The sequence below is a fragment of the Aspergillus japonicus genome (assembly GCF_003184785.1).
Source record: "Aspergillus japonicus CBS 114.51 unplaced genomic scaffold BO86scaffold_6, whole genome shotgun sequence".
In the NCBI taxonomy this organism is placed as follows: domain Eukaryota; kingdom Fungi; phylum Ascomycota; class Eurotiomycetes; order Eurotiales; family Aspergillaceae; genus Aspergillus; species Aspergillus japonicus.
The window spans coordinates 87,354-111,807 of NW_020291643.1; the positions used below are offsets into that span (position 1 = coordinate 87,354).

General features: G+C 51.3%; 7 protein-coding genes and 3 non-coding genes across 10 annotated transcripts; 1 reads left to right on the forward strand and 9 right to left on the reverse strand.

Annotated features, from left to right (window-relative positions):
• Positions 1-318: 318 nt before the first annotated feature.
• Positions 319-2,356, forward strand: BO86DRAFT_376222 (cytochrome P450; the record flags this gene model as incomplete). Its single annotated transcript, XM_025670524.1, has 9 exons — positions 319-702; positions 767-896; positions 968-1,191; positions 1,265-1,410; positions 1,476-1,697; positions 1,749-1,825; positions 1,901-2,057; positions 2,115-2,154; positions 2,234-2,356. 9 exons carry the CDS (start codon positions 319-321, stop codon positions 2,354-2,356), a joined length of 1,503 nt encoding a protein of 500 aa, XP_025531087.1.
• A 946-nt stretch (positions 2,357-3,302) lies between these two features.
• On the reverse strand, positions 3,303-6,278 carry BO86DRAFT_376223 (putative DUF221 domain protein; the record flags this gene model as incomplete). Its single annotated transcript, XM_025670525.1, has 3 exons — positions 3,303-5,525; positions 5,588-6,136; positions 6,198-6,278. 3 exons carry the CDS (start codon positions 6,276-6,278, stop codon positions 3,303-3,305), a joined length of 2,853 nt encoding a protein of 950 aa, XP_025531088.1.
• A 2,137-nt stretch (positions 6,279-8,415) lies between these two features.
• Positions 8,416-8,488, reverse strand: BO86DRAFT_t70. The gene has a single exon. It is a non-coding gene; the product is annotated as a tRNA-Thr (tRNA).
• Positions 8,489-8,579: 91 nt separating this feature from the next.
• BO86DRAFT_t69 lies at positions 8,580-8,652 on the reverse strand. Its single transcript has one exon. It is a non-coding gene; the product is annotated as a tRNA-Thr (tRNA).
• Positions 8,653-9,995: 1,343 nt separating this feature from the next.
• On the reverse strand, positions 9,996-10,068 carry BO86DRAFT_t68. The gene has a single exon. It is a non-coding gene; the product is annotated as a tRNA-Thr (tRNA).
• A 542-nt stretch (positions 10,069-10,610) lies between these two features.
• Positions 10,611-12,298, reverse strand: BO86DRAFT_386178 (fructose-bisphosphate aldolase FBA1). Its single transcript, XM_025671277.1, has 4 exons — positions 11,881-12,298; positions 11,694-11,804; positions 11,330-11,632; positions 10,611-11,270 (listed from the first exon to the last, which is right to left on the reverse strand). Exons 1-4 carry the CDS (start codon positions 11,986-11,988, stop codon positions 10,710-10,712), a joined length of 1,083 nt encoding a protein of 360 aa, XP_025531089.1. The 5' UTR covers positions 11,989-12,298; the 3' UTR covers positions 10,611-10,709.
• Positions 12,299-13,531: 1,233 nt separating this feature from the next.
• BO86DRAFT_386179 (RCC1 domain-containing protein) lies at positions 13,532-15,691 on the reverse strand. Its single transcript, XM_025671278.1, has 3 exons — positions 15,211-15,691; positions 14,588-15,084; positions 13,532-14,527 (listed from the first exon to the last, which is right to left on the reverse strand). Exons 1-3 carry the CDS (start codon positions 15,452-15,454, stop codon positions 13,661-13,663), a joined length of 1,608 nt encoding a protein of 535 aa, XP_025531090.1. The 5' UTR covers positions 15,455-15,691; the 3' UTR covers positions 13,532-13,660.
• Positions 15,692-16,173: 482 nt separating this feature from the next.
• BO86DRAFT_445721 (cysteine proteinase) lies at positions 16,174-21,219 on the reverse strand (the record flags this gene model as incomplete). Its single annotated transcript, XM_025676462.1, has 11 exons — positions 21,029-21,219; positions 20,849-20,929; positions 20,761-20,777; positions 20,459-20,699; positions 20,373-20,399; positions 20,138-20,313; positions 19,988-20,084; positions 19,862-19,937; positions 19,731-19,802; positions 19,390-19,671; positions 16,174-18,106 (listed from the first exon to the last, which is right to left on the reverse strand). The coding sequence occupies exons 1-11, from the start codon at positions 21,087-21,089 to the stop codon at positions 16,174-16,176; spliced, it is 3,063 nt and encodes a 1,020-aa protein (XP_025531091.1). The 5' UTR covers positions 21,090-21,219.
• Positions 21,220-21,696: 477 nt separating this feature from the next.
• BO86DRAFT_185393 (uncharacterized protein) lies at positions 21,697-22,437 on the reverse strand. The gene has a single exon (XM_025666623.1). It carries the CDS (start codon positions 22,209-22,211, stop codon positions 21,813-21,815), a length of 399 nt encoding a protein of 132 aa, XP_025531092.1. The 5' UTR covers positions 22,212-22,437; the 3' UTR covers positions 21,697-21,812.
• An 809-nt stretch (positions 22,438-23,246) lies between these two features.
• Positions 23,247-24,452, reverse strand: BO86DRAFT_278681 (uncharacterized protein; the record flags this gene model as incomplete). The annotated part of the gene is made up of 1 exon (XM_025667300.1): positions 23,247-24,452. A coding segment is annotated over one exon (1,206 nt), but the record flags the coding sequence as incomplete, so codon positions are not given.
• Positions 24,453-24,454: the final 2 nt, after the last annotated feature.

The window sequence follows — 24,454 nt, forward strand, 5'->3', positions numbered from 1 at the left end:
TTCACAGGCATTGACTGAGCTCGCCGGTCACAGGACCTTGCTTCTCAACTGTACAGCTCAGGCCTCTGCAAAGCGAGGTTGGGGGAGAGGTAGCTAGGGAGGCATGTGCTTAACTGCAGAGAACATGAGGCATGCGTCAACTACCTGATCCCCTTGCATGGCTGCAAAACAGGGAGAATCTCGATCTGGCTGGGAGGCAAATTGCACCCCTCCCCCCCCCCAAACCCCCCCTATGTGGCCTTCAGATACTCTACATGTACAAAAAGGAGAAGCTTGTCGAGCCCAAGACCACACCACCTTCTGGTAATTCGACTCACAATGTGGACATTACTCTCTTTCTCAGTAGTGGCTGGTCCGGTCCTTGCGGCCTTTCTGCTCCTGATCCATTACCGGCAGAATGATCCTTTGCGAGGGGTCCCTGGACCGTTTTGGGCCTCGGTATCGAGACTTTGGCTTCTACGCCAAGTGTACAGCCGAGAGCTTCACTGGAGGGATATCCAGGCGCACGAAAGATATGGCCCTATATACCGTGCAGCACCGAAATACGTCGTGGTAAATGATCCGGCCTTTATTCATGAAGTGCACAAATGGAACCGATCCGACTGGTTCATCACCTTGGATCCTCAGATTGGTTTCCAGAGTGTTGGGACTGCACGGACGATGCACCAACATAACACCCAACGCAGAAGAATTGCACAGGCGGTTTGTTTCCTCATGCTGGCCTGCCATTCGCACATAGTGTCTAACTAAGAACTGTGTATCTCAGTATAACCCAGATGCAATGCATGAGCTTGAACCATTCCTGGACAAATCGATTCAAGAGTTTATTTCCGCGTTGGATACTCGCTTCGCCTCGACCGGAAAAGTGTGCGATCTCTCGGATTACATTCACTTCTGTAAGTAGTCAACCCGTCTTGTCCTTGACCTTGTTGTATATGATTCCAACCTGGACTCTTGGGGATTACAGTCGCCTTTGACGCAATTATGGATCTTGCCTTCAGCAACCGTGTCGGATTTGTTGAGCAAGGGAAAGATGTTAATTCGATCATTGAATCTCTTACGGAGCTCTTCAATGTGACACGAATCATGACGACTTTTCCGGAGCTCCAAAGATTCATTAATCACCCTTGGGTTAACTCGCTTCTCGGTACCAAGCCCACGGATGATTGGGGGCCTGGCATGATCAGAGGAGTACGTATAAGTCTCTACAGTACATTAAGCAGCCCTGTTCTCAACAGCACTAATCATTCACTGCGGCTTATAGATGGCAATTAACGAGGTGCGGCGAAGAGTCCGGGAAGGGAATCCTTCTGGGGTCAAGGATCTGCTCCATCGATTCCTTCAGTACCGCGACGAGGGGGGTCAGGGGATTCCACAGCGCGAGTTGGAAGTGGAGGCGTTCACCCCAGTGTATGACTTCCATATATTCATCCCTTTCTTGATCAACATGGAAAAAAGGAATGACCGTTTCTCAGGATTGCGGGCCCGGAATCTGTCGCCACAATTCTCCGCGTCGCAGTTGTCTATATCGTTAGCACCCCGCGGGTCTATCGAAAACTGATGAACGAGATTGAAAGCACGGAGAGACTGGCCAATGCCGCTGTCCCGGGTCCGGTCATCTCTTACCGTGAGACTAAAGCACTTCCGTTTCTTGGGGCCATCGTCAAGGAGGTCTTTCGCATCCATCCACCAATTGGGTATGTTTGACACAGTACCCTGGGCATGTTCTGACTGACACGTTCTTCCAGCACGCCCTTTCCTCGTGTTGTTCCTCCACAGGGAGCGACTATATGTGGACAGCCTCTGCCTGGAGGTACCGAAGTGGGTGAGTTTGCAATCTTTGTTCCCGCGATGCTTCGCCCGTAAGCACGATCAGCTACTAAAGCGGGTCCGTCCCTAGGCTTCAGTATGTGGGCACTCGGAAGAAACAAGTCGGTCTTCGGAGACGATGTCGACCTCTTCCGCCCTGAACGGTGGCTGGTAGATGCGGAAACCGTGAACGCATACGACAAGGCGAACCTTTGCTTCAGTGCCGGGTTGACCACATGCCTGGGAAAGTGAGTTTACCTTTTGTGTAGCTGACCGTTCGAAAACCCTGCTAACGTTCCAACCAGACACATTGCACTGTGTGAGATCCACAAGGTGCTCTTCGAGGTGAGTGAAGAAACCCCTTCGAGCAAAAGGTGGAACGGGGGATTTATAGGTATACGTAGTGTGCTAATACCATCGCCAGCTTTTTCGCCATTTCCATATCGATTTGGCGAACCCTTTGCGCCCGTGTGTTACGGATAATATTTTGACCTTTGTGGTGCATGATATGCCGGTTCTTCTGACTGCAAGACATAAGATTGTGTAGTTTGGTGTCACTGCCAGGTTGAATGAGGGCTGCGGGCTAGCGATGAAAACCAAAGATGGACAAAAATATCATAGATGTGGTCCGGCCGGGAGCTAGAACGAGATTTCCTAGAGTCATCTTCGATGACGACCCGAAAGAGTCACATCTACTTCGTTCTTTAACGCAGCCGGGGAAAAGATGACTGTTGGTAGACTACGCCCTGATGAACCTGGCCTGATAGTCACAGCCTTGACAGGATAAGACCATATCTGAATATTTGCCATTATCCAAAATGCTCCTGACTTGACCTTCTAGATATGAAAACCTGGGTGGTTTCACAGATACTTGCCAGATTGTTGATTGTGGCAAGATCATTCGACATGTGGGTATGGGAAAATAGAGGGGTTCCCACCGACTCTCTGCCTACATTGTAGGAAATCAAGCTAAACCTTGCTCTATGGGGCAAACCAAGGATCTCGCCTTTCCGTGTTTTCATAAACTTCCTCGCCTATGTGCTCCAGTAGGCTTGTTTGCTGGATGGGCTCGGATTCATAACGATATCATTCAAGGTTGTTCCGAGGCAGCGTTATAAAGCAGAAAGGGAATGTCATTTAATTTCCGCAGCAATCCAGTTCGTTGGTTCTAAGCACTAGGTTATTTGTTATTGCCTTACTGTGATAATCAATTCAAACACATCTCGTCCACTTTTGCATGTGATCCGGAGATGCGTATTTACACACAAATCTTCTAATCATGTAAATATGTACAGCTCTTGCTCAAATGTTTTAAACAGAACTAAACAGAACAAAATAGTCGTGGGCACGTTGCTTCCGCTACTCCTGCCTCCTCGCAAGAGGAATGCCAAAAATCCCATCCCAAAATCTAATGTATCAACGATCTAGTCGTCGTTGTCGCTGCAAAACAAAACAATCAAAAAGAAAAAAAAAATCATATCTGCACACAGCTTCTAGTGTGGCATTCGGTAGTGCTCATACGAGGTGAAAGTGGGATCATCCTGCTCGACAGGACCATATCCTCTCGTCCGCCAGCGGTCCAATGGCGTGGCCATCTCCGGAACTGCCGGCTGTTGTGCTTGAGCAAGCAGCTCCGTCTCGCTCTCGTTACGCTGCTGATACAGTCCGCTGCCTCCTATGGGTGCGGGGACACGGAAGGCAGGATGGATGTGGTCGTAGGCCGTCGGATCGTAGCTATCGTGCGGTTTCAACCCGGAGAGCGACGGCAGCGATGGGGTCGGGGACGAGGCGCGCGAAGAGGTGGGCGACCACTCACCCAAAGCACTCCGGGGCGTATGCGAGCGTTCGGTAAACACATCGTCCGGGCGACCATAGATACCGCCGCCAAATTCGTCCCGGAAATCCGGTCGGTCCTTGTAATAAGAGAAGTCTAGGTGATTTTCGGGGACGACTTCGAAAGGCGCCGGGCTCGTAGCGTCCATCATAGATTTTCCCGGGTGAGCCGTCGACATGGCATCCATGGCAATGTCTGAGTATTCACCCTCGGCGTCGGCAGTTCCCAGACGACCGCTGTAGATACGCTTCAGTGCTTCCGCAGCCCGGGCATGCACCATCGGGGTGATGAGGGGCTTGTAGAGGGCGGGATGGCCGAACTTGGCGTTTAGCCGCTCAGATGCCTTCTTGTTCGGCTTGCTGACTGCCAGGGCCTCGGCATCCGTGAGGTTTGCGCGGTTGTAGTAGGTGATGTCAGCATCGAACTTCCTCATGCAGTAATACTTGAAGCCGAGCATCATGAACGGCAGCGGAACCACACAATAAACCATGGTCCAGGTACCCTTGGCTTTAGCCACAAAGGCAATGACGATGTTGGACAAAATAACTGCAAAAACCATGCGGTTGAACAGCACGCGCCAGAATTGACCGCCAGACTCGGTCTTAGTCACAAACACATACATCAGCATGTACTTCTTCATCATTGCATCCAGCCCAAAGTAGAGCGCGGTGACGGGTAGCACAATGGGCTGTAATGTCGCAAAGCAAAGCGCGACGGTAGCGTAGAAGAGAAAGTAATTGTAATACATGGCGTACTCGAAAGATGGCGGGGCCGTCCACTCAATAGCCTGGCGAGGGGTAGGTGAGAGGAACGTCTTGGAGAACCATACCCAGAAGACAGTAACCAATTGAACCAGATCAATGGTGGCACCTAGATTTCGCTGCAACAAATAGGTCACCCAGAAGGGAGACACGTTGCACAGGGCACTCACGATCTTCTCATAGAACTGTCCATCCTGAATGGCTTTCCAAGCGTTGTTGTCGGTCTTCTGCGCATCGATGACAGCGGAGACGAAGGTCCAGGCGGCAGCGAAGAGGGAATAAACGATAAGGTTGTTGAACACAAAGAACGAGTAAAGCCGGCCGAGCACATGACGCTCGCGAGAGGTCTTAGTGACGTCGCCCGCCCGGATTGCCAGCCGTCGGAAGATGACGGGCAGGACGAGGTAGACAAGGGATGTGATGGCGGGAGACAAGATACCCTGAACGGCGGCCCAAACCTTGGGATTGGCATCGAGTGATGTCTGGAATGCGGGCCACACTAGACCCAGGTTCGACAAGTTGGACAGAAAGATAGCAATCAATCCGTTAGGAACGATGTACACGAACGTCAGAAGCGACACCCAGATCGCATTGAGAAATCGTTTCCACCTCCGTGCGCCCTTGGACAAGGGGAGGTTCTCCCAGATCAGATCATCCGGGCGAGTGGCCAGGGCAATGGTTGTGCCTTGAGGGTGCTTCTTGCGTGCGTTATATGCCACAGCGTGCGCATGCTCGATCATATCCCAGCTGACGAAGCCAAACGGCATGGCATTGCGTCTATCTATAGAAGACCGAACATGCCGAATCTCTTCTTCCAATCGCTGAATGCGACTTGTCAGGTAATCAATGGCATCCACCTTGCCGCTCGGGTGCTCGTTTCTATCCTTCCGGTGCGGGGTCATGGTCGGACGATTGGGCGGGAGTCGATCGGGTCGCTTGAGGTACTTGGCCAGCACGGATTCGAGTTGTCGCACCGTTTCGTCGTGTTCCTTGATCAAACGGGGTAAATCCTTCACGTTACGGCCAATGGCGGCTCGCGGGAGGGCAGCTGTCGGGTTGACTTCGTCCGTCAAACGCAGAACGCCTTCGTCCGAACGTGCTGACGGTGGAATATCGGTGATCTAATGTATAACTTGGTTAGTGGATTTGTGAGTGAGAACTGATTCGCGAGACCGTCACACACCATCAGTGTACGCGCATGGAGACTGCGCTGATAATCGGCACTCTGGAAGTATTTTCTGCGCAAAGACAAAACACCCTTGTAGTTCCGCCACAAAAAGAAGACCACGATGATATCAAACAGCCAGGCGCAAACTACCTGGCCCCAGATAGCGTCGGTGCTGACATAGAGCGGGGTCATCGTCGCAAAGGCACCAAACTGGGAGACGGTGTCGCCTTGGCTCTGCGTGAGGTTCAAAGGGATCATGACACCGCAGCCGATGATGCTCAAGAAGATGAAAATGTTCCGGCACATTTTGGCAAAGCGGATGAACATGGTGGCATCGAGCCCGACACAGTCGACTAGGTCAGGCTCTTTGGTGCGCACCACAGGCTTGAGCCAGCCAAAGAAGCTCTTTCCCACCGGTGGAGGGGTATGTTTCTTGTCGGCATGCTTGACTTTGGGCGCGTAGACGAGGGAGTGACGAGGTCTGAAGAGCGAGAATAGGAGGGCAAGGAGGATGCTGAAGGCGGCGGAGGTGGCCAACGAGGCCCAGACGGCGTTGATTTGAAACTGTTGTGCTCCTTAGTTATACATTGAAGAAAACCGGTCATCCGGGGCAAGCATGACATACGGCGGATTTAAAAGGGTTCTGGATGAGTTTGAGAAATTGATCCGTGGAATCGTCGCGCCGCCAGAGAGCGCTAGACTGCATGGTGTTTGTTGAGCCGAGGCGGCATCGACGGAGCGAAGCCAAGGCAGAGGAGAGGGAGAGGAGGCGGAGAGAGGAAGCGCGCAACAAGAAGGAAGAATAAAGAGAAGAGAATGAAGTTTGGACAGCACTCGACGGGAGGAGTGAGAGTGAGTGAGGCGAAGAATGTGAAACCGAACCAGGAAAATCAGAGATGGGCGTGTGGAAGGCGAACAAGAGGAGAGAAAGATAATCAGCGATGATGGAGAAGTGGATTCGCGTTTGGAGGCGGGTCTCGACCACCACCACTAGTCGCCCTCTAGTCTCGCGGTTGACAAGCTACTCTGAACAACAACGCTGAGAAATGGGATTCTCGGGGATTCGATTTGCGATCCAGTAGAGGATTGAATCTTGAATCTTGACTTCCTGGGGGGATGGGGAGGGAACGAACGAGCGTCAAGAATGGACCGGACTGGACTCTCCCTTGACGTACCTCCAGTACGTATGAATAATTCCACTTCTGACAGTCGGAGGTCGAGATGCGCCCTGCATACGTTGACTGAGTGGAGCCGGCTGAGTGTTTCTCACTGGTACTAGTAATGTGTTAATTAGCACTAGAAGTGGTACATGTACACATGTACTATGTAGTAGATGAAAGATGATGCTTGTCTGGAGAGTACAGAGTACTTGTTCCTCCTGGAAATCAAATAAAAAGGAGTCATGCACTATGTAAGTTATCTATCAGATTGTTTCTTCCTCCTCGTTCTCTTCCCGGACTGCACGCTTTGTTTACCCGCCCGACGTGGTTCAGCGTCTCAGACGGATCCAAGTGAACCCTCAGGGCGACCCAAGAAAGCAGCCAAAAAAGAAAAACGAAAACCAAACAACAAGAAAGAACTCCACCGGGGGTTCTGTGGTTGGATGAAGATGGAAGAGATGGTCGGGCTATTGTCGTGGTGGACCAACCAATGCGGGCCTAGGGCAGTATGTCTCAGACCCTCCGTCGGGTCCCCCGGTACGCAAAATTCGTCTTCCTGACCACCAGTACTCCGTACGCTGGGTACCATTGGCAGAGCCGCGCCCAATGCTTCTTTCAGCCACTCTTTACCGTACCCATACGAGGAATACCTAGTTACCAGCCCGGTGTGGCTGGTGGGCAAGCGATTGTGGCACACCGCAATAAATGTCGAAGAAGAGGACTCGGGTCTTGCTGTCAATTGCCGGTAAATGGAGTCATCTGCTTCTATTTTTGGTCACGGCAGTCAAGCCACAGGACCCTTCTACGGCTTGATCGGATGACTGCTTTGCTTATTGTTTTCACTCGGACGATGGCCATGATGAAAACACTATAGTTGAGTTTGGGCCAGCTCCTCTCCATCCCAACAGGTCATGGCATTGACTTGTGCTATGATGTCGATAGCACGCTTCCTACAATTTCCGGACTCGATTAATCCCTTGATAGCCGGGACCCCGCATCTGCTCCGGTCAACACGACATCTCAATCCGCATGTATAGACTGGGTCCCGATGCATTACCTGGTTTTCCTGCACACCAGAAGAACCTACCCCGATGCCATTGACCAAGCCGTACGGAGTAGAGTTTGTGGACATTGGGGGTAGATGGTCACGCAGTTCCTCACATCCCGGTGACCTTACCCGACTTGCAGACAGGCACGTGTGGTTTGCATCTGCACCTCGACTAAGTTACTTGCAGCCACTGCACTCTCTATGTCCTGGGCTTGGGACTTGCCTGAACTGGACTTGGGTGAGAAGCAATCAATTTCCCCAGCACGGCACAGATCCCGCAATGCGAGCACGTCCGCTTTCTTTGGCATAGAACGGCACGGCGGCGGTCATGCAGATCCAAGGGTTCAACACAAGTATCCGCTATCTACACGACATGGAGAGAGTTGCTGGTTTCTAAATATAACACAGGCCTGTGTGCTAAGAACGGTTGGCTGCCGCGATGCTGGGCGCCTATGGCAGAAAAAGACAACGGGCCGATCTCATCATCTTTGAAGGACGTGTGGAGTAAGTATCCGTGGGTGATGACGGGATTGTCTCAGGCATGCATAACGCTAAAAGCGCAGGTGAAACCGTCGGGCAGATTCGTCATGATACAGAGCTGGATGAGCTTGTAGGAGAGCAAAAAGGTTAAATTTTGCTCACACTCGGACTCGAACCGAGGATCTCAGCATTACTAGTGCTGCGCTTTACCATCTAAGCCATGCGAGCTGCTTGGTTAGGCGACTTTGTATACTTGACACTATGAGGGGAAGGTCCTAGTTAGTCGGTATAGGGTGACGAAGAGCAAAAAGTTAGCACTTGCTCACACTCGGAGTCGAACCGAGGATCTCAGCATTACTAGTGCTGCGCTTTACCATCTAAGCCATGCGAGCTGATTGGTTGAGCTCGCTCTCAGAGTTTGCATTCATGTTCGAAGTTTGTTCTAGAAGAACGATCACTAATTGGAACAAATGAGATCATCGTGCAGGCGGAGCATCATCCAGAATACATGAGTACTCAGGCCAAATTCATTATTGTTTTAACATTCTCTGGTCTAATAGCCCGGTACAGGCTATAGCAGAAGTTCCTCATATACTGGAAATGTGCCAGCGATCAATGTCCACTCGCCGCTAAACCATTGTTAAATATAATTTATTCATTCCTGGGCATAGCGTTGCTTGTCATTTGAGATCCCGGAGTCTCTTATACTAACAGAGCTTATGATGAACTCATACAAGAGGCACGGGTACGACATAGTCTGCCAGGGCCATCTTGTGCTTGGAGGCTGGCCAAAGGCGCCCCAAAGCGCAGCCGACACAAGAGCCGTGCTCGTAGATATCAGGAGAAAGAGATGTGGCCAGCGAGAGACGAGTCAGTACTGGGGCTTGTACACGAGAAACCGGGAGCAGACAAAGACCCGGCCCGCTATCCATATGTCCTATAGATATACGATACGAGCACGGCCACGGCGCCTTTCAGACCGAGTATAGCTATACTAGGTTGTCACCAACTGCACCGAAGAACACGCGACAACAGCCCCCCCCCCCCCCCCCGAACGATGAGCTTTACAATTCATACCAATTCTGGCGACCCACGTTCAGGATACTACATTCATTAGCTCCGTATATTCTGCTTCCGGGTCTGGGGGTAATAATGCGCGGGCGGCCACAGTGTACCAGTTCACGAAAACACGAGATGTAACCACATCTGAGCCAGGTTGAGCTACGATGGCCAGATTGCCCAGACTCATCATGTGATCAGCTCCCATCGAGCTTGCTAGGATGGGACGAATTGAACTGTATGGAGTTGGGTCACCGCGATGCCTGGAGTTGTGGTAGAACGGAGGATATACATCGGATTGTCGTTGGATGGCAATGGCCTACGACGGCATGGCATTATGGCACACGATTAGAGTATCTCAGTGTTCCAGGTTCATCACAGGGCATGTATTCGAGCCCGATTGGCCCATGAAACACCGATACATGCCAAACATATATCAGTCTCAATAGCCTCCTTCCGACGCCCCTACCCCAAGCCGGTCACACTACCTCCCAGCAGCGAGAAAGTAGACAGGCCAATTACACCAGACATATACCCATACATCAGAATAATCAAGTAAGAGAGAGAGAGAGAGAGAGAGAGGACACAATTATCCTACAAAAGACCACCACTATCCCGAGCACGGATCGAACCTCGACTAGAAGTCGAAAGACAACCAGCAAAAAATAAATGCGACTGCTCACACTCGGACTCGAACCGAGGATCTCAGCATTACTAGTGCTGCGCTTTACCATCTAAGCCATGCGAGCGAGATATGTCACATGTCTAGGCTTTGGGGATAATCCTCCCAAGATAAAGATTAATCGTTGGGGAAAGGTTTACGCCAATATTGGCAACATTGTCAACGTTGCCGATATATCCACGGTTCACCTTGGGAGAAAAAAAGTCAATTGGCTTGACCGATAAGTCTGTTACTTGTCAGCACTTCTGCCGGTCTTGTGTTCAATTGAGTGTGCCGAAGGGCTGTTCGTACGGCCACTTGGGAGCCAGGAACGTGGTAGTAGAACAGTAGACTGTAGCTCAAGTAAGCCATGCAGCACCGGAGAGGGGGGCGACGAGGATACCCGATGTGGTTGAGTCAATAGGTCTTCATGACTACAAGAGACGAATCATGACAGATTTATATTAACTCTGCAACCAGTCACTGAAAGTGACTGTCCCTTTAGCCTACTTCACAAGTCAAGAAGCTCGACTACATACATCATCAACTTTAACCCCGCGGACATCAACCCATCAACACCGCATCACAAATCCACATTACGCTCCCCCAAACACCCTCCCCCCTGAAGAATTAATAAAGAAATTGTTTTGAATTTATGTACTTGGTATCTGGTTTCGTCAAATCCGAAAACACATCACATCAGAGAAACATTAATAAGCTTCTTTTGGTTTACAGCTGACCAGCAGTGTTGAAGTCCTCCAGAGCGACCTGGACACGCTTGCTCATGGTCTTCTCACCCTCACGGACCCAGACGCGGGGGTCGAAGAACTTCTTGTTGGGCTTGTCCTCGCCATCGGGGTTACCGATGGTGCTCATGAGGTAGTCCTTCTTGTTTAGGACGTAGTCACGGATACCGGTGAGGTAGGCGTACTGCATATCGGTGTCGAGGTTAACCTTGACAACACCGTAGCTGATGGCCTGCTTGTACTCCTCCTTGGAGGAACCGGAGCCACCGTGGAAGACGAAGAAAACGGGCTTGTCCTTCTTGGAGCCAGTCTTCTCCTTGACGTAGGCCTGGTGCTTCTCGAGGAGCTCGGGGTGGAGACGGACGTTGCCGGGCTTGTAGACACCGTGGACATTGCCGAAACCAGCGGCAATGGAGAAGTAGGGGCTGATGGGGGCGAGAGCGTTGTGGATGGCGAGGATGTCCTCGGGCTGGGTGTAGAGGGAGTTGTTGTCAACGTCCTCGTTGTTGACACCATCCTCCTCACCACCGGTGATACCGATTTCCTGAAGAGAGGATGTCAGCGGAGTGAAAGACGTCACACGGGAGTTCACCTTGCACTTACCATCTCGAGCCACTGCTTCATGGGGGCAGCACGCTTAAGGTACTTGGCGGTGGTCTCGATGTTCTCCTCAACGGGCTCCTCGGACAGATCGATCATGTGGCTGGAGAAGAGGGGCTCGCCGTGGAGCTTGAAGTAGCGCTCGTCCTCATCGAGGAGACCGTCGAGCCAGGGAAGGAGCTTCTTGGCGCAGTGGTCGGTGTGGAGGACAACGGGGACACCGTAGGCGGGAGCGATGCTGCGGATGTAGTGGGCAGCGGCGATACCACCGGCAATGGAGGCCTTCTGGCCGTCGTTGCTGACACCCTGGAGTACACAGTCAGCCATTGCCCGTCTCGATCATGCACAGAACTCGTGAAATACATACCTTGCCAGCGAAGTAGGCAGCACCACCCTGGGAGACCTGCAGAACGACGGGGCACTTCTGGTCACGGGCAGCCTCGAGGACAGCGACAACGGTGGAAGAGGAGGTCACGTTCTACAATGGTAGACGTGGGTTAGCTCTAAGCTGCTTGGAAGCTTTGGGAAGACCTGTTCTGGCCTGCGATACTTACAATGGCGGGGAGAGCAAAGCCCTTCTCCTGAGCGTACTCGAAGAGGCGGAGGACGTCATCACCGACGATGACACCGGCCTTGCGGGAAAGCTTGTCAAGGACACCCATTGTGATAGTTGTGAAGTCTGATGGTTTACTGGTTAAGGTGATGATGAGTAATGAGTTGATGGAGAGATGAAGATTGGATGGGAAGAAGAAGAGAGGGAAGAGAAGAGAAGAGAAGAAGAGGAAAAGAGGAGTGAGGAGAGGAAAGAAGGTTGAAATAAATTATGGGAATAGCTTTGGACTAACAGGCCTTTACCGAGCGACGAATACGGAGCTGGAGATTTAAATCGGGCAAGGAGGGGCAACGGGTGAGAGTTCAAGGTTGCTAGGGAGAAACCACTTTGAGAGGACGAGGTGAGAGGAGGGGGTGGGGTGGGTGGGCAAGAGAAAGAGAGGGGCACAGTTGAGTGACGAAGTGTGTCATGGATGATGGAGGATGGAGGGGCTCAGATTCGCAGTGCTCGAAGAACTCACCGGCTGGTGGGGAATGATGTGTTCAGTATGAAATCAGTGCTCGATGCTGTTTGTTGGGTTGAAAGTCGAGTCGAGCAAAGAACCAGGCGAAAGAAAGTCACAGAAAGAAGAGCTTGAGGTCGAAGAAAGGGATCGAAACTGCTCCTAAAGCACGGTAAGTGAAACGTAACCGGACAATTGAGGTCCGATGGATGATGGATGATGCTTCCATTCTGAAGCCGCCGATGACGCGCGCTGCTGCGGCTTGCGGGCTGCAGGGCTCCATTCCTGCCTCATGTCTCAGGCCGCAGCCGGCTTCCCGGGAATCCCCGCGTCTTTCCCTTGACATCATCCCGGCCCGGCTTGTTCCACTTGCCTGTCCACCCTGTCCACCCTGTCCACCCTGTCTTCCCTGCAGCTGGTTACGAGTATTTCTCTTCCCCTCGACCGGTTGGTTTCTGCTTGCTTGCTTGCTTGCAGTTTGCGATGATGATATTTTCGTTGTTCTAGTTTACCTCTGGAAGACTACTCGTGCTCATGTCTTCTTGCTACATGTACTATGACTGCATACAAGCTGAAACGTACTGCCATCCTCCTTCTCCTCCAACAACAACACCGGCTATAAGTTAGCTCTTCCCCAATCCCTCCGTAAATCGGGTATATCATTCTATTCCTTCCCCCGGGCTCTCCGTAATTCTTTCGTGCTTCCCATCTATCCATCGGAAAAATTGGCGGGGAGAATTCCTCCGCCCATAAGATGCAACAAGAAATTCCAATCAATTCGCTCGATTTCTGCCCCCCCCCCCTTCTCCAAGGGCCTAGACTACTTTACCCCAGTCCAGCTGATCTGCTCGAAACCAGCGATATACGGAGAAATAAGCAAATATAGTGTAAAAGGGCCAGGCGGTAGTGGAGAATCACCTCGACGGCCCCCCCGGGTTTAGCCATAAGTCGGGGAGACTGCCGACTCCCGAGGCGGAACGGGCTTCTCTATCTTTGGACCTCTGGGCTTGGGAGTTGATCAGGTACTAGAGCAGCATAACAAGACCGTACACTCTCGAGGTACAGAAGATATGTGTGCTTCAGGACGGACGAAGAAAACAAAACATAGAGAAGCAACGATGCTCATCAAGATCAGATTGTATTCAACTTGAAAAAAAAAGATTCCCATTATCACGACATCACATTGTTAGTAATACAAGCCCTTCAAGCCAAGTCCATCTAGAAGAGAAAAAAAAAAACAATAACATGAACACCCGCCAGATTTACATAGCTACTACTTTCATGCCTTCTCGCCGTTCACCTGCTGCGGCGAAGCCTCGCCAACGAGCATACTGAACTGTCCGCCGGCCGAGGCACCGACCAGCTTCTTGCCGGTGACATGCTTGTTCTGGAGAAGAGTTGGTCGCTCGACTTCATCAAGCTCACGGTGTCCGGCCTGGCGTTGAACGTTGAAGCCCCAGCTGTACGCTTGACCATCCTTGGTGATGGCGAAAGAATGATCGCTGGAGGCAGTGGCGAAGACAATGTGCTCATCCTTGATGTCGACCAACGGCGTGGCCTTGGTCAGGATACGAGGCCGGTCGTGCTCATCGTGCACCAGCTCATCCGCAGGCATATCGGCCAGCGCCAGACCAAGGGCCTTGTTGTCGACGCGACCCCAGGTCAGGCACTTGCCATCTTCCGTAACGGCGATGCTGTGGTCTTTTCCACCACAGATGCTAACAATCTTGTTGAACTCGCGGAAGGACTTGACCTCAGTGGGGTAGAGCACCACAGCGTCACTCTGGCCCGCACTCATGGGAACAGCAGTTTGGCCAAAGTTGTTCGAACCCCACGCGTGCACATGACCGTTCTTGCGGACGGCGAAGGAGTGGTACGAGCCGGTGCCGATGCTGACAATTCCTGCGGGCAACGCACACTTACCGGGAACGAGACTCTCCAACTTGCCGTGCAAGCGGCCAGAGATTCTCCGTCCCAGCTGGTTCTGTTCCTCGCATCCCCAGGTGAAGACTTGGCCGCTGGAAGTGAGCGCCATGAGATGTTGCGCACCAGCAGCAAGTTCAGTCACTTTCTCGAGGCCGGGAATCAGGATCGGCGTGCGTTGGAACTTGGTCTCAGGGGAGAATCCGATAACACCGTTGCTTCCCTAGGAAATTGTAAGTATGGAAATTGTAGTTTTCCCAAGAGCATGCGGAGAAGAACCTACTCTGAAAGTGCCCCAACCATAGACCTTGCCTTCCTGGGTGAGAGCAAACGTCGCGCTGTCAGTGGCTGCCAGTTGCGTGAAGACAGTGCCCTTGGGGAAATGAGCCGAGTCAACCGCCATGGGAGTGGCCTCCTTCATGTTCAAGTCGACCTCGTCATCGTCCGAGTCGGAATCAGACTTGTCCTCCCCGTTAACGCCGTTGGTCTCTTCGACCTCCTTCTTCTCTTCCTTGGTATCACGTCCAAGGGTTCCCTCATCGTTGACACCCCAGGTAAGAATCTTGTTGTCATGTGTAAGAGCGGCCGAGTGGACACCTCCCACAGCCAAGTAGACAACACCGACGGTCTCCGCGGCGAGCTTGGGGTTGAGGACGGGGCCCGGGATTTCCGATTTCTTGGTCGCGTCTCCAAGGCCGAGCTCACCGTAGCAATTCGTTCCAAAGACGTAGACGTCTAGTCGTTTTGTGGGAGGGTGGTTGATGATCGGAGCAGGCGCTTCTATCATGACACCAAGCCAAGGAAAGGCCCTCCTGTCAGCTAGGATGATCAGGCGCAGCGACAATCATCCCGCGCGAAGGCGTGCGCGCCGCGCGATGACAATGTTGATGAATTGTTCTCACTCACCTTCCTTCTGTTTCTTCTGGATGCGCGCAACTGGAGCGGCAGACTCATCGTCAGACTCAGCAGCCTTTCGTTTCCGGCTGGCAGGCGCAGTGGTAGTAGTAGCAGCAGCAGCCTTAGTAGGTGCTTTGGACTCTGTCTTCTTCTGGGTTTTGGTAGGGGCTGTAGCTTTGGAGGATGCGGTTGTCGCTTTGCGACCGTCGGTGGTGGAGGCGGCGGCTCCGCGGGTTGCGCGTTTGGGAGGCATGGTAAATTGAGGGAAAAGAAAAAGAAGGGAAGTAGTGTTCGTTTCTCTTTTGAGGCTGATGCAGAACGTCAGGGATGAAATTTTGAGCGCAGTTGCGTATTTATTTTAGAGCGACCTGCTTCAGGGTTTGAATTTCGCTAATGTATGTGTGCTCTCCGAACGTTATGTGATGGACGGGAGGAAGTGGGAAGCAAGTTAGTTAGCGATGGGGGTGTGTTGTGTTGGTGTTAGTGTTGCCTGACTGGAACAGGTCAAACCACAATCATTATTTAAAAAAAAAAAGATAATAATAAATAACAACAAAGACCTGGACTTCCCGACAACCTTCCATGCACTTTACCCGGTCAGTCCAGCACTTGAATTCTCGGATCCACCCGCCTGAAAGCAGGGCAAGCTGCCATCCCCGCCAATCATATGCTGTAATGGAGCGGAATGCGGTCGCGGTATGGATGACTAAGTTATCGTTTGTGAATCAGTGTCTGAGAGCATGATAAAGGTACTGCTCGTACAAGGAAATTCAATTGGTTATTACTGAGATCAAGAAAGTTCTATGTATTCTCTTTATGCGCTCTGGTTTGGTTGATAATATCCCCAATAAGAGTTTTGAATATAATCCCCTAGAGTAGTACTTTTCAAACTAGTATCCATCCTTCTATGGATATGTCCAATATGTACACCTGCAGGTCTTTTATTCTCTATGTATCTTCGTTGCACCCAAGTTATGCACTGGTATTTGGCCTTTCCAACTCATAGAACAAGAGATATACCTCTTTCTGCATGCTCAGAACGTCAGATGTTTTACATTCCTTGACCTTCTCGTCTGAGATGCGCCACCACCTATCATTCTGCTTGCGACGACGGCGATGCCGGAAGCTGGAAGCTACAGAGGTCTCTGCTGTCTGGGTTGTTGGCTGCGTGCCTTGATCACTGGTGAGAGACGTTCTCGAGAAGGTCTTGCTCCAGCGGCCCCCATCATTCGCTGGACTGAGTGGATCAGAAACAGGCGACAGGTTTTGCTTAGATGTTAGTGATCGAGAACGGTTGCTCTGGAAAGAAAGCCTCGAGCTCGATGTAGTAGGACGAGTAGTCGGAGATAAGGGATTCGATTGAGACGATGTTTTAGACTCTTTGCTTGAGGTAGAGCGGGAAGGGGCTGGAGACGATTGCGACGAGTGACTTGGTGGTTCTGAAGGTGTCGAGATACTGAGCGCAGAGGGCTCACGCCCGGAAGACTGACGAGCTCCGAGCCTTGGACTTGGTGCCTCAGAAGGGTTTTCACTGGTTGCTCGACTCTGGGCGTACGAGCTGAATGCATCGGGAGTCGAAAAGGGTGCATAAAGGTGGTTACGGCGGAAAGACTCATAGTGTCCACTGTTATGACTACCTTTGTGGCTGACAATCGCCAGCAGTCGATACCATTTCTGACTCAAAATACCGCCTAAAGGAAGACGTTCAGGGAAAGATACCTTCGCAGCATTCTTGGACGAACTGCTCTGATCAAAGATGGATCGAGAAAGATGAATGGCAATGATCTTGGGAAATGCGACGATCCGCATATGTCGTGCGATCTTTCGCTTTGGAGCAAGCTCTGAAGCGGGCAGGCTGACACCTTCTACGCTACCTTCGGGGTCTGTAGAGATGGCGGTCTGTATGCGCTCGATTTCCACCTCGAGTGTTTTTCTCTCCTCACCCGAGCGGGCCCTGGTCAAATCATGCGTTTTGGTATCTAAAGCATGCTGCAGTCGGCACCGGTCACACTTGAAGTCGTCGATATACTCGGTCTTGAGTAAGCCATCGAAACAGGCGCTGAGTGTAGTTGAGCTCTTCTGAGGAACCTGCAGCGTCAGATTGACGAACGATGTCTGGGTCGGCTTGTATTTGTAATGACAAAATTGGCATTCGATTTGGGACTCGAGCTTTCCCTCGAAGGGAAAGCTGTGTTCATTCTCAATCTCCTTGAGCTTAGTATCGATGATTGCTGGGAGACCATTTGGGGATCCGTCATCGATGCGCACTTCGATGTCCGTTGGGCTCTTTGCTGGAAGTTCATTATCCGAGTTAGCGACCTGGTTAGGCTCGCCCATGCCTTTCGCTCGCAGTCGGGCCTTGACTCCCGCATGATATTCGTCGCAAAGCCTCTCGGCTACGATTTGGAGGAATTCCTGCGCGTCTTGTTGACTCCGACTAATTCGTGTCCGGTAAGCGTACTCAAGTGACTGAATGAATGGTCGCGCGGATATCGTTTTCTTGTATATCGGGCGCTCATTCAGGCGATCCAGCATCTCCTTGAGCGCCCTAGTGATGGTCCCTTGCTGCAGTTCTCGTATTTTGTCTGGTTTCCCATCGCGTGGGATCTCGTCTAATGGTGGGAGGAGACTGTAAATCTCGGGGCCATCCAACTCCCGTCGATGCAGTTCTCTGATCAGGTAAACTCGCAGCTCCCCGAGGCCGGCAAGAGCCTGCAGCACGGAATTGATGAAGCAATCATTGGCAGGATTCGACAACCCAACAATACTCTTCTTGCGACCGCTGTCGCTTGACTCATCTCCATCGATCGTGTAATTGGGTCCAAAAACGTAGAACAGGGCGACGGCCGCAAGAGACGCCCCAGCCGCATATGCGGCGACTGTGGTTGACTTCTCCTGCATCGCTCTTTTGAGTGCAGTGGACTAGCCACAGGTTCGGTCAGAACTGGATAGCGATATATGTGCAGACTATCGAGGTCGATGCTATAGCCGCTCCATGGGACAAATGTTCCACGGAGGGTGGACAATCGAGTGAACACAGGCAGATGGATTGTCACGCCAAGACGAGTTGTTATTGAGTTTTCCTTCGACCTGCCAACTAGGCACGTATATGTACAAGCGGGCTGGCACTGTTCGGGGGGTTCGGGGGATGGAGTACGTTCGCTTCTTGACAGCTCTAGTGGGATACTAATCGTCAGCTGTCTTGCCCCAATAGACCGAGGGATGTGGAGAGAAAATGGGGTAAGGTTTAAGGAGAGGGGGGGGGAGGGGGGCGTCAATCAGAGTGGAAGTCTCACCCAGGCCGAGTCTAGTGTACTGTAATCAATTGACTACACTGCATAATAGCACAAGTAGTCGTTCGGTATGTTCATCTCAGTACGGATGCTGCAATGCAAGTTGTTCCCGGTGCAGGCAGGAGGCGGCAAAAGCAATAAAGCATTGATCCTCTTGCTGGGTTACCTCGGAGGTTCTTCAGCGCCGAGCGCCCCGTATTCCTCGTGGGCCCCCAATGTTGCCCGACGCAATCTGATTTCCCCACAAATGGTATCCAGAGCTCATCGCCCTTTTAATTCTGGCTCATCAGTGGTGAGAGCAGTATTGTTTGCGAGGCACATTAATGGATTATGTGCCCCCCCCCTAGCCGGCTGGATCAGGCGATAGCCTTGAAGGAAGAACATCTGCTGATAATGTGCAGACCCCTTGCTGCCTCCACTGTACGGTCACGACTCCTGTTAGACGGGTTATCGGACTCATAGGCGAATCATTTAACCTTCCCCCTTCAATGATTGTAGAAATGAGAATAACTGGTGCATGCGGCCCGCTTGAGTCCATGGGCTGAGGCTCGCGAATAGAAGTGGAGGTGTTGTTTGACCCTTGAATCAGTAGAATCAACGAATCTTCGGCCTCAGGCCACGAAATCCTCTAGTAACGTCTAGGGTCGAGCAAGCGTCTCCTATAAATAGGGTATAGTAAGATGCTTCTAGGATCTATGAAAAAGAGCAAGTGGTTATAATTGCTTTTAGACCTGTCTAAATTTATGGCATGACGTAAACCAGACGACAACCCATGACGTGCAAAACAACCGTAATAAAGTCCAGCAAAGGCACCATGACAGGCATCCAAGAAGATTTGTACAGAATGACTTTAAGAAAAGAAAAGTCGGCAAAAATCACACAAAGGTATATCTACGCGCGGAAGGATTCAGGCAAGGTAGCGACCTTCTCCTGGAAGAGATCCTCGGCCTGCTTCCAGACGCGGGCATTCTCCCGGTCCTTGAGCTGGAGCAAGCTGGGAAGCAGAGCCTGGCTGAATTGCTCGGAACTCTCGCGGGGCAGGAGAGACGGCAGGTGGTCGATACTGATCACACTCAAGGGAGGACCCTGCGTGCCAGCCGGCAGGGTGACAGGTACCGTAGGCTTGTCAAAGGTAGTTGTGATGTTGTACACGGGGATAGGGTTGTGGGGGTTCGTGCTTTGCAATTCGTATGTTAGCTGGAGCCTATTGATGAGACCGGCGAGAATCAAACTTACGTATCAGCGCTCACGTCGCAGATGACCGACAAGCGGCGGTTAGGCGTGGAGAGAGATTCGGGTGTAACGAAACTAGATTCGTCATTAGTCTTCAGAAGAAAGGCAGTTCGTGGATACATGGGTAAACTAACGGAGGGATAGGAGAAGATAGGTAAATGCAATTGACAAAGATGTCTGCGTCTTCGATGATTTCCTTGAAAGGTCCACCTATTGAGACGTTAGTGGATGATCAACAGTTGTGTTCAAATGCAGCATACCCTTCTTGGTCTCCGCCATATCCCACTGGATGATGTCGGACTCAGGGATACCAACATCCTTAGCCAGCTGCACAGCGCCGTTACCACAACGACCAAGCTGTATTTTGTTAGATATGTCTCCTTGGTGACAAACTCGAGGTCAGTACTCACGGCTCCAATCACAAGCACCTTGGGGGAGCGGCCGGACTGCTTCTTTCCGGCTTCCAAAGACGCCTTGACAGACTTGATCAGAAGATCCTGGTTGGCATAGGGTTCCTCTCCAGGCAAGGGCTCGCCCTCAGGGTGAGTCAATTGCCATGCCCAGTTCTTGACGGCCAAAGCGGAACCTGTATAAATTACATTAGCCAAGAAGCACGAGGCAAATTCCATCCATAGATGCACTCACCAGCATAACCAGCAGACCATCCAAAAGCTATCACACAACACTATCAGTCAACTGCAATACCCGCAAAGTTGATCATGGAATCATACCAGCTACTCTGCGTCCGGATTCATCCTGGAGGAACTCGAGGTCCAGCAGGACACCACCACCTCGGGGCCACCGGCTCAGAACCTTCTCCCAGCCACCCTGCTGCTTGTAGCAATGTGCGAAGGAGATGTGAACGTGCTCAAGAGGGAAATCATCTTCAGGCAGCTCCTTGAGACCCAGTACGTAGGCGTCCTTGGGAGCATCCTTCACCCATGAACCCTCTTCGACAAGAGGCGCTCCGACCTTTATCAGACGGGTGTGAGATTCGCGTCGCGATGAGAACAGTGTAATCAAACTTGCATACCTTGGTAAATTCCGCATCTGAAAAAGCAAGCAATCAATTAGACATTGAATCCCCCAAGATTCATTACAAATACGTGAGATACACTTACCATCGAAGATGCGCTGAGTAGAACGCTCAACAGTCACCTCATATCCGGCGTCAATAAGAGCCTTGCAAGTGGTGGGAGTCACTATACAGGATCAGTATGATGCGGTGACGAGGCATGATAAAGTAAGTTGAGTCCAGCTTTCGCCGATCGAGTCTGATTACAAGATAGTGTTGCACTTACAGGCGGAGCGAGCCTCGGCGGGCTTGGTTTCAGCGCGCAGCCAGATCTTGTTGGACGGCATGATGATTTTTTATTTTGTTCTTGATAAGGCACGCAATTGGACTTAAGAAAGGAGTTAAAGAATAATTTCTAGACTTTTCAGCAAGAGAAAATAAGTTTATAGCTGCCAGACCTATGACACACACTTGCCCCCTACGGTGATGGCGGGGTCGAAGAGTGTTGTTCCGTTCCGGGATGTGACTCAGCGACGATCAAGCCGATGTCGGCGATTAGCAGGTGAGACACGCTATCATTGGACTGGATTCGATGGGCCTGATCCAATGACCCCAATAGTGTTATAATGGGGCTTTGTGCATTTGCTCTAGCAAATCAGCTCTGCTATGATGACGAGTGTACTCCGTATTTATCCTGCAACCCACTTGCGCAGAGCCGGGACGACATGCGGTTGGAATGCCGAGACTTAAGTGTTGAATGCACAGTTTGTGTAAGTAGTGTAGCAATGATACCTACCCATGAAATGACCACTTTCTCACTAATTATGGAAGCTATCTAGCGCGATTATGTTGCTTTTGGAAATGATACCCCAGCCGATTGCGTACTCTGTTTAGATAGTTGGTTATTGCTTAACATTGGCCATGTCCGCATACACTTTGGGCACAAATTTCACGCAGGAACAAAAGTAGCAGACTCAAGACTGGTCAACGTGCAACACGATCATCATTGTGTAGCTGTCGAAGACTTTCCCTGATGACCGCAAGATCAGTTACTGAAGGTGGCATGTTTATCAAAGAGCAATCTTGGTACGACTCCGCGTACGGCTGCCAATGCCAACTGTGGGAATATCCCTCTTCGGCGCGTCCTTTCTCTTTTTAGGCCGGCCTGGTGAGCTCTTAGGCCCGTTGGCAGGCTGACTCGATTTTGTGACTGAGGGAGCCGACACTTCGTCCTTGACGGCGACATGCTGTTCCTTCGTCTTCTGTTTCTTGGGCGTAGACTCTAGTGCATGCTCGGAGCTTGAATTCTCGGCATCAGCTTGCATCGAGCTTGACGCATGTTCACGCCTTTGAGGCTTTGCACCAGTACTCTGCTGCTCGGATTGTCTCTCATCACTCGGCTTTTCAGTCGATGCGGTTGCAGTCGTAGTAGTCTGATCACTTTGTTGTGATTCTCCAGAGAAGTTCATCCCATCGCCAGCTTTTCTATGTGCACCGGATTTACTTTCATCATTAGACTGTCCCTCATTTGTAGCCTCCTTTAAGGTGCCATTGCGGTTCGCTAGGGGTGGAGCACCATCGATGGAGGGATTCTTCGCATCAGCTTCCACAGCTCTGGCCGATTCTGGGGTAATGACGTCAATGCACGAGCAAACATCGGTCAATTCGAGTCAACAGGATCGGTGGGATATTAGGCAGAGACCCACAGCCCGGCTGTGAATATGCAGACAAAATGAATCGTAGGAGTGTTGGAGTTTTTTTGGACCTTTCGGTAGCCATAGCTAAAGCATGCGACAAGGAAAAAGCTGAGGTATGGTAGTGATGAGCCTCTCGGATACAGTACCCAAGATATGCAGAGTGATTCGAACTGGACGATGGGGAAGGATCGACTGTTGGCAGAGGAAGAAGATTGCGATTGATAATCAATAGATCAGAGAGAGTGAGGTTGCGCGGTGACGTTTGCCGGAAAGACAGGCGCGCTTACCCGTTTCACACGGAAACTCAATCTCGGTTGCCCGCATCCCGAGGCTTTGAAGGTGACTGGGCCTGGAACTTGAGCTGAGGGAGCTCAGTAGCAGCACATGTCCGATCGAAAGAGTTGGGGATCCAATAAAAATGATTCGGCGGCTTGGGTCACGGAAGATTAATAAGCCCTCGTGGTTGATAACTAGCATCTAGTACTTAAATGCACGAGACTGATACAGCGCACTTTCCACAGGCAAAGCGAAACTAGGATTGATTCGCTCTCTCAAAAGGCTGAGCCATTGGTGAATGGAGCAGGCGCGCTGATTTCCTGAGATCGGGAGCAAAGACGTAGTGAAATAGATGTAGCCGATTGTCTCCTCATGATCTACTATCGAAAGCGGGAATCATCATTACCAGCTTCTCCTTGCACTTATGTTTTTGATTCTGCGTGGGACGTGCGAATTCTCCTTGTATGACGTCTATAGCTTTTTTGTAAAAAGCCATCAAGCGGGCTCGAGGCGTGCCAACTCAAATTGAGCCGATTGTACATCCTCGGGGTCGAGATGCTGTGATATCGTCTTCTGCATGTACTTTGCCAGCCAAGTAGCATGCACAGTCCTATTTTGATCAAGCAGGATGCGAAGGGCTGTGAAGCCAGCACGCATGAAATGCTCCCGTCTAACCTTGGACCATGACGCGGTCCGATCCTGTGGGAGCGCTTGAACATAGAGGACGTAGGGCCTACCATCCGGCTGCGTGGGATGATGCATACACACACAGGCATGAAGCAACGAATTGGCAGCCACGGTGTTGATGATGTGTACATAGCTCTCATAGATGTTTGGCTCCACGCCACCGGCATGTTCCGGTTCATTCTGTATGATTTGTTGACCCAAATGGCCTCCAGCAGAAAGGAGGGTTGCCTTCCAAAACTCGTCGTCGATTATCGAAGTCTGATCAAGAGTTGTGATGCTACTGGCGGAAACGTAAAGTCGCATTGCGGACTCTATTCCCCCCCCGTACCGAGCCTCAGCAAGCACGAGGTCGTTCAGAAGTCCACCGAACCATATCCGCGCGTCTTTCTTTTTGAGTCGGAACACCTCGCCCCCAAGGGCGTCCTGCTGTGCTAGCAACTTTAACCAAGTTGAAGCTACGTTCTGCATATTTTCGGCCACCAGAAACTTGGTAATGAGAGGTGTTATTTGCGGAAGGAACAATAATCGTCGAGACTGCGGGTCGGAGGCAGACCACCAACTGGCAATTCTTGATGCGGTCTTGGAATCCCTCATTGCCTTGACAAAGTCATCACCCGACTTCTTGCCACTCAGGAGGAGTAACTGAGACACCAGGCAATTGCTCAAAGCAGCGGAAGTGACATTGCCTGCGGCCGCCAACTCTTCGAATACCACCATGGGTTCTTTTGCCAGTCTTGCGTCTTGACTCGGATCCTTGGCCTTGACCTCCTTGCGGGGTTTCACTCGGAACAGCGGATTGTCTAAGATTGATTGGAGATGCTTATCCGTCGCATAGCTGGAGGACTCGGGATTCTTCGGCGGATGATCCTCAGAGACTTCATCTTTATCGAGAGTAGGGGTACGGGTGGATGGATATTCGCGATCAAGTTGACGCCGAAAGGAGGATGTGAGGGCATTGAGGAGTTGTTGCGACTGCCGAGGAGTCCGGGGCAATGGGGGATGAAGGTTCTTAAGCCAGGGAGCGTAATTTAAACTTGGCGTGCCTTTCATGG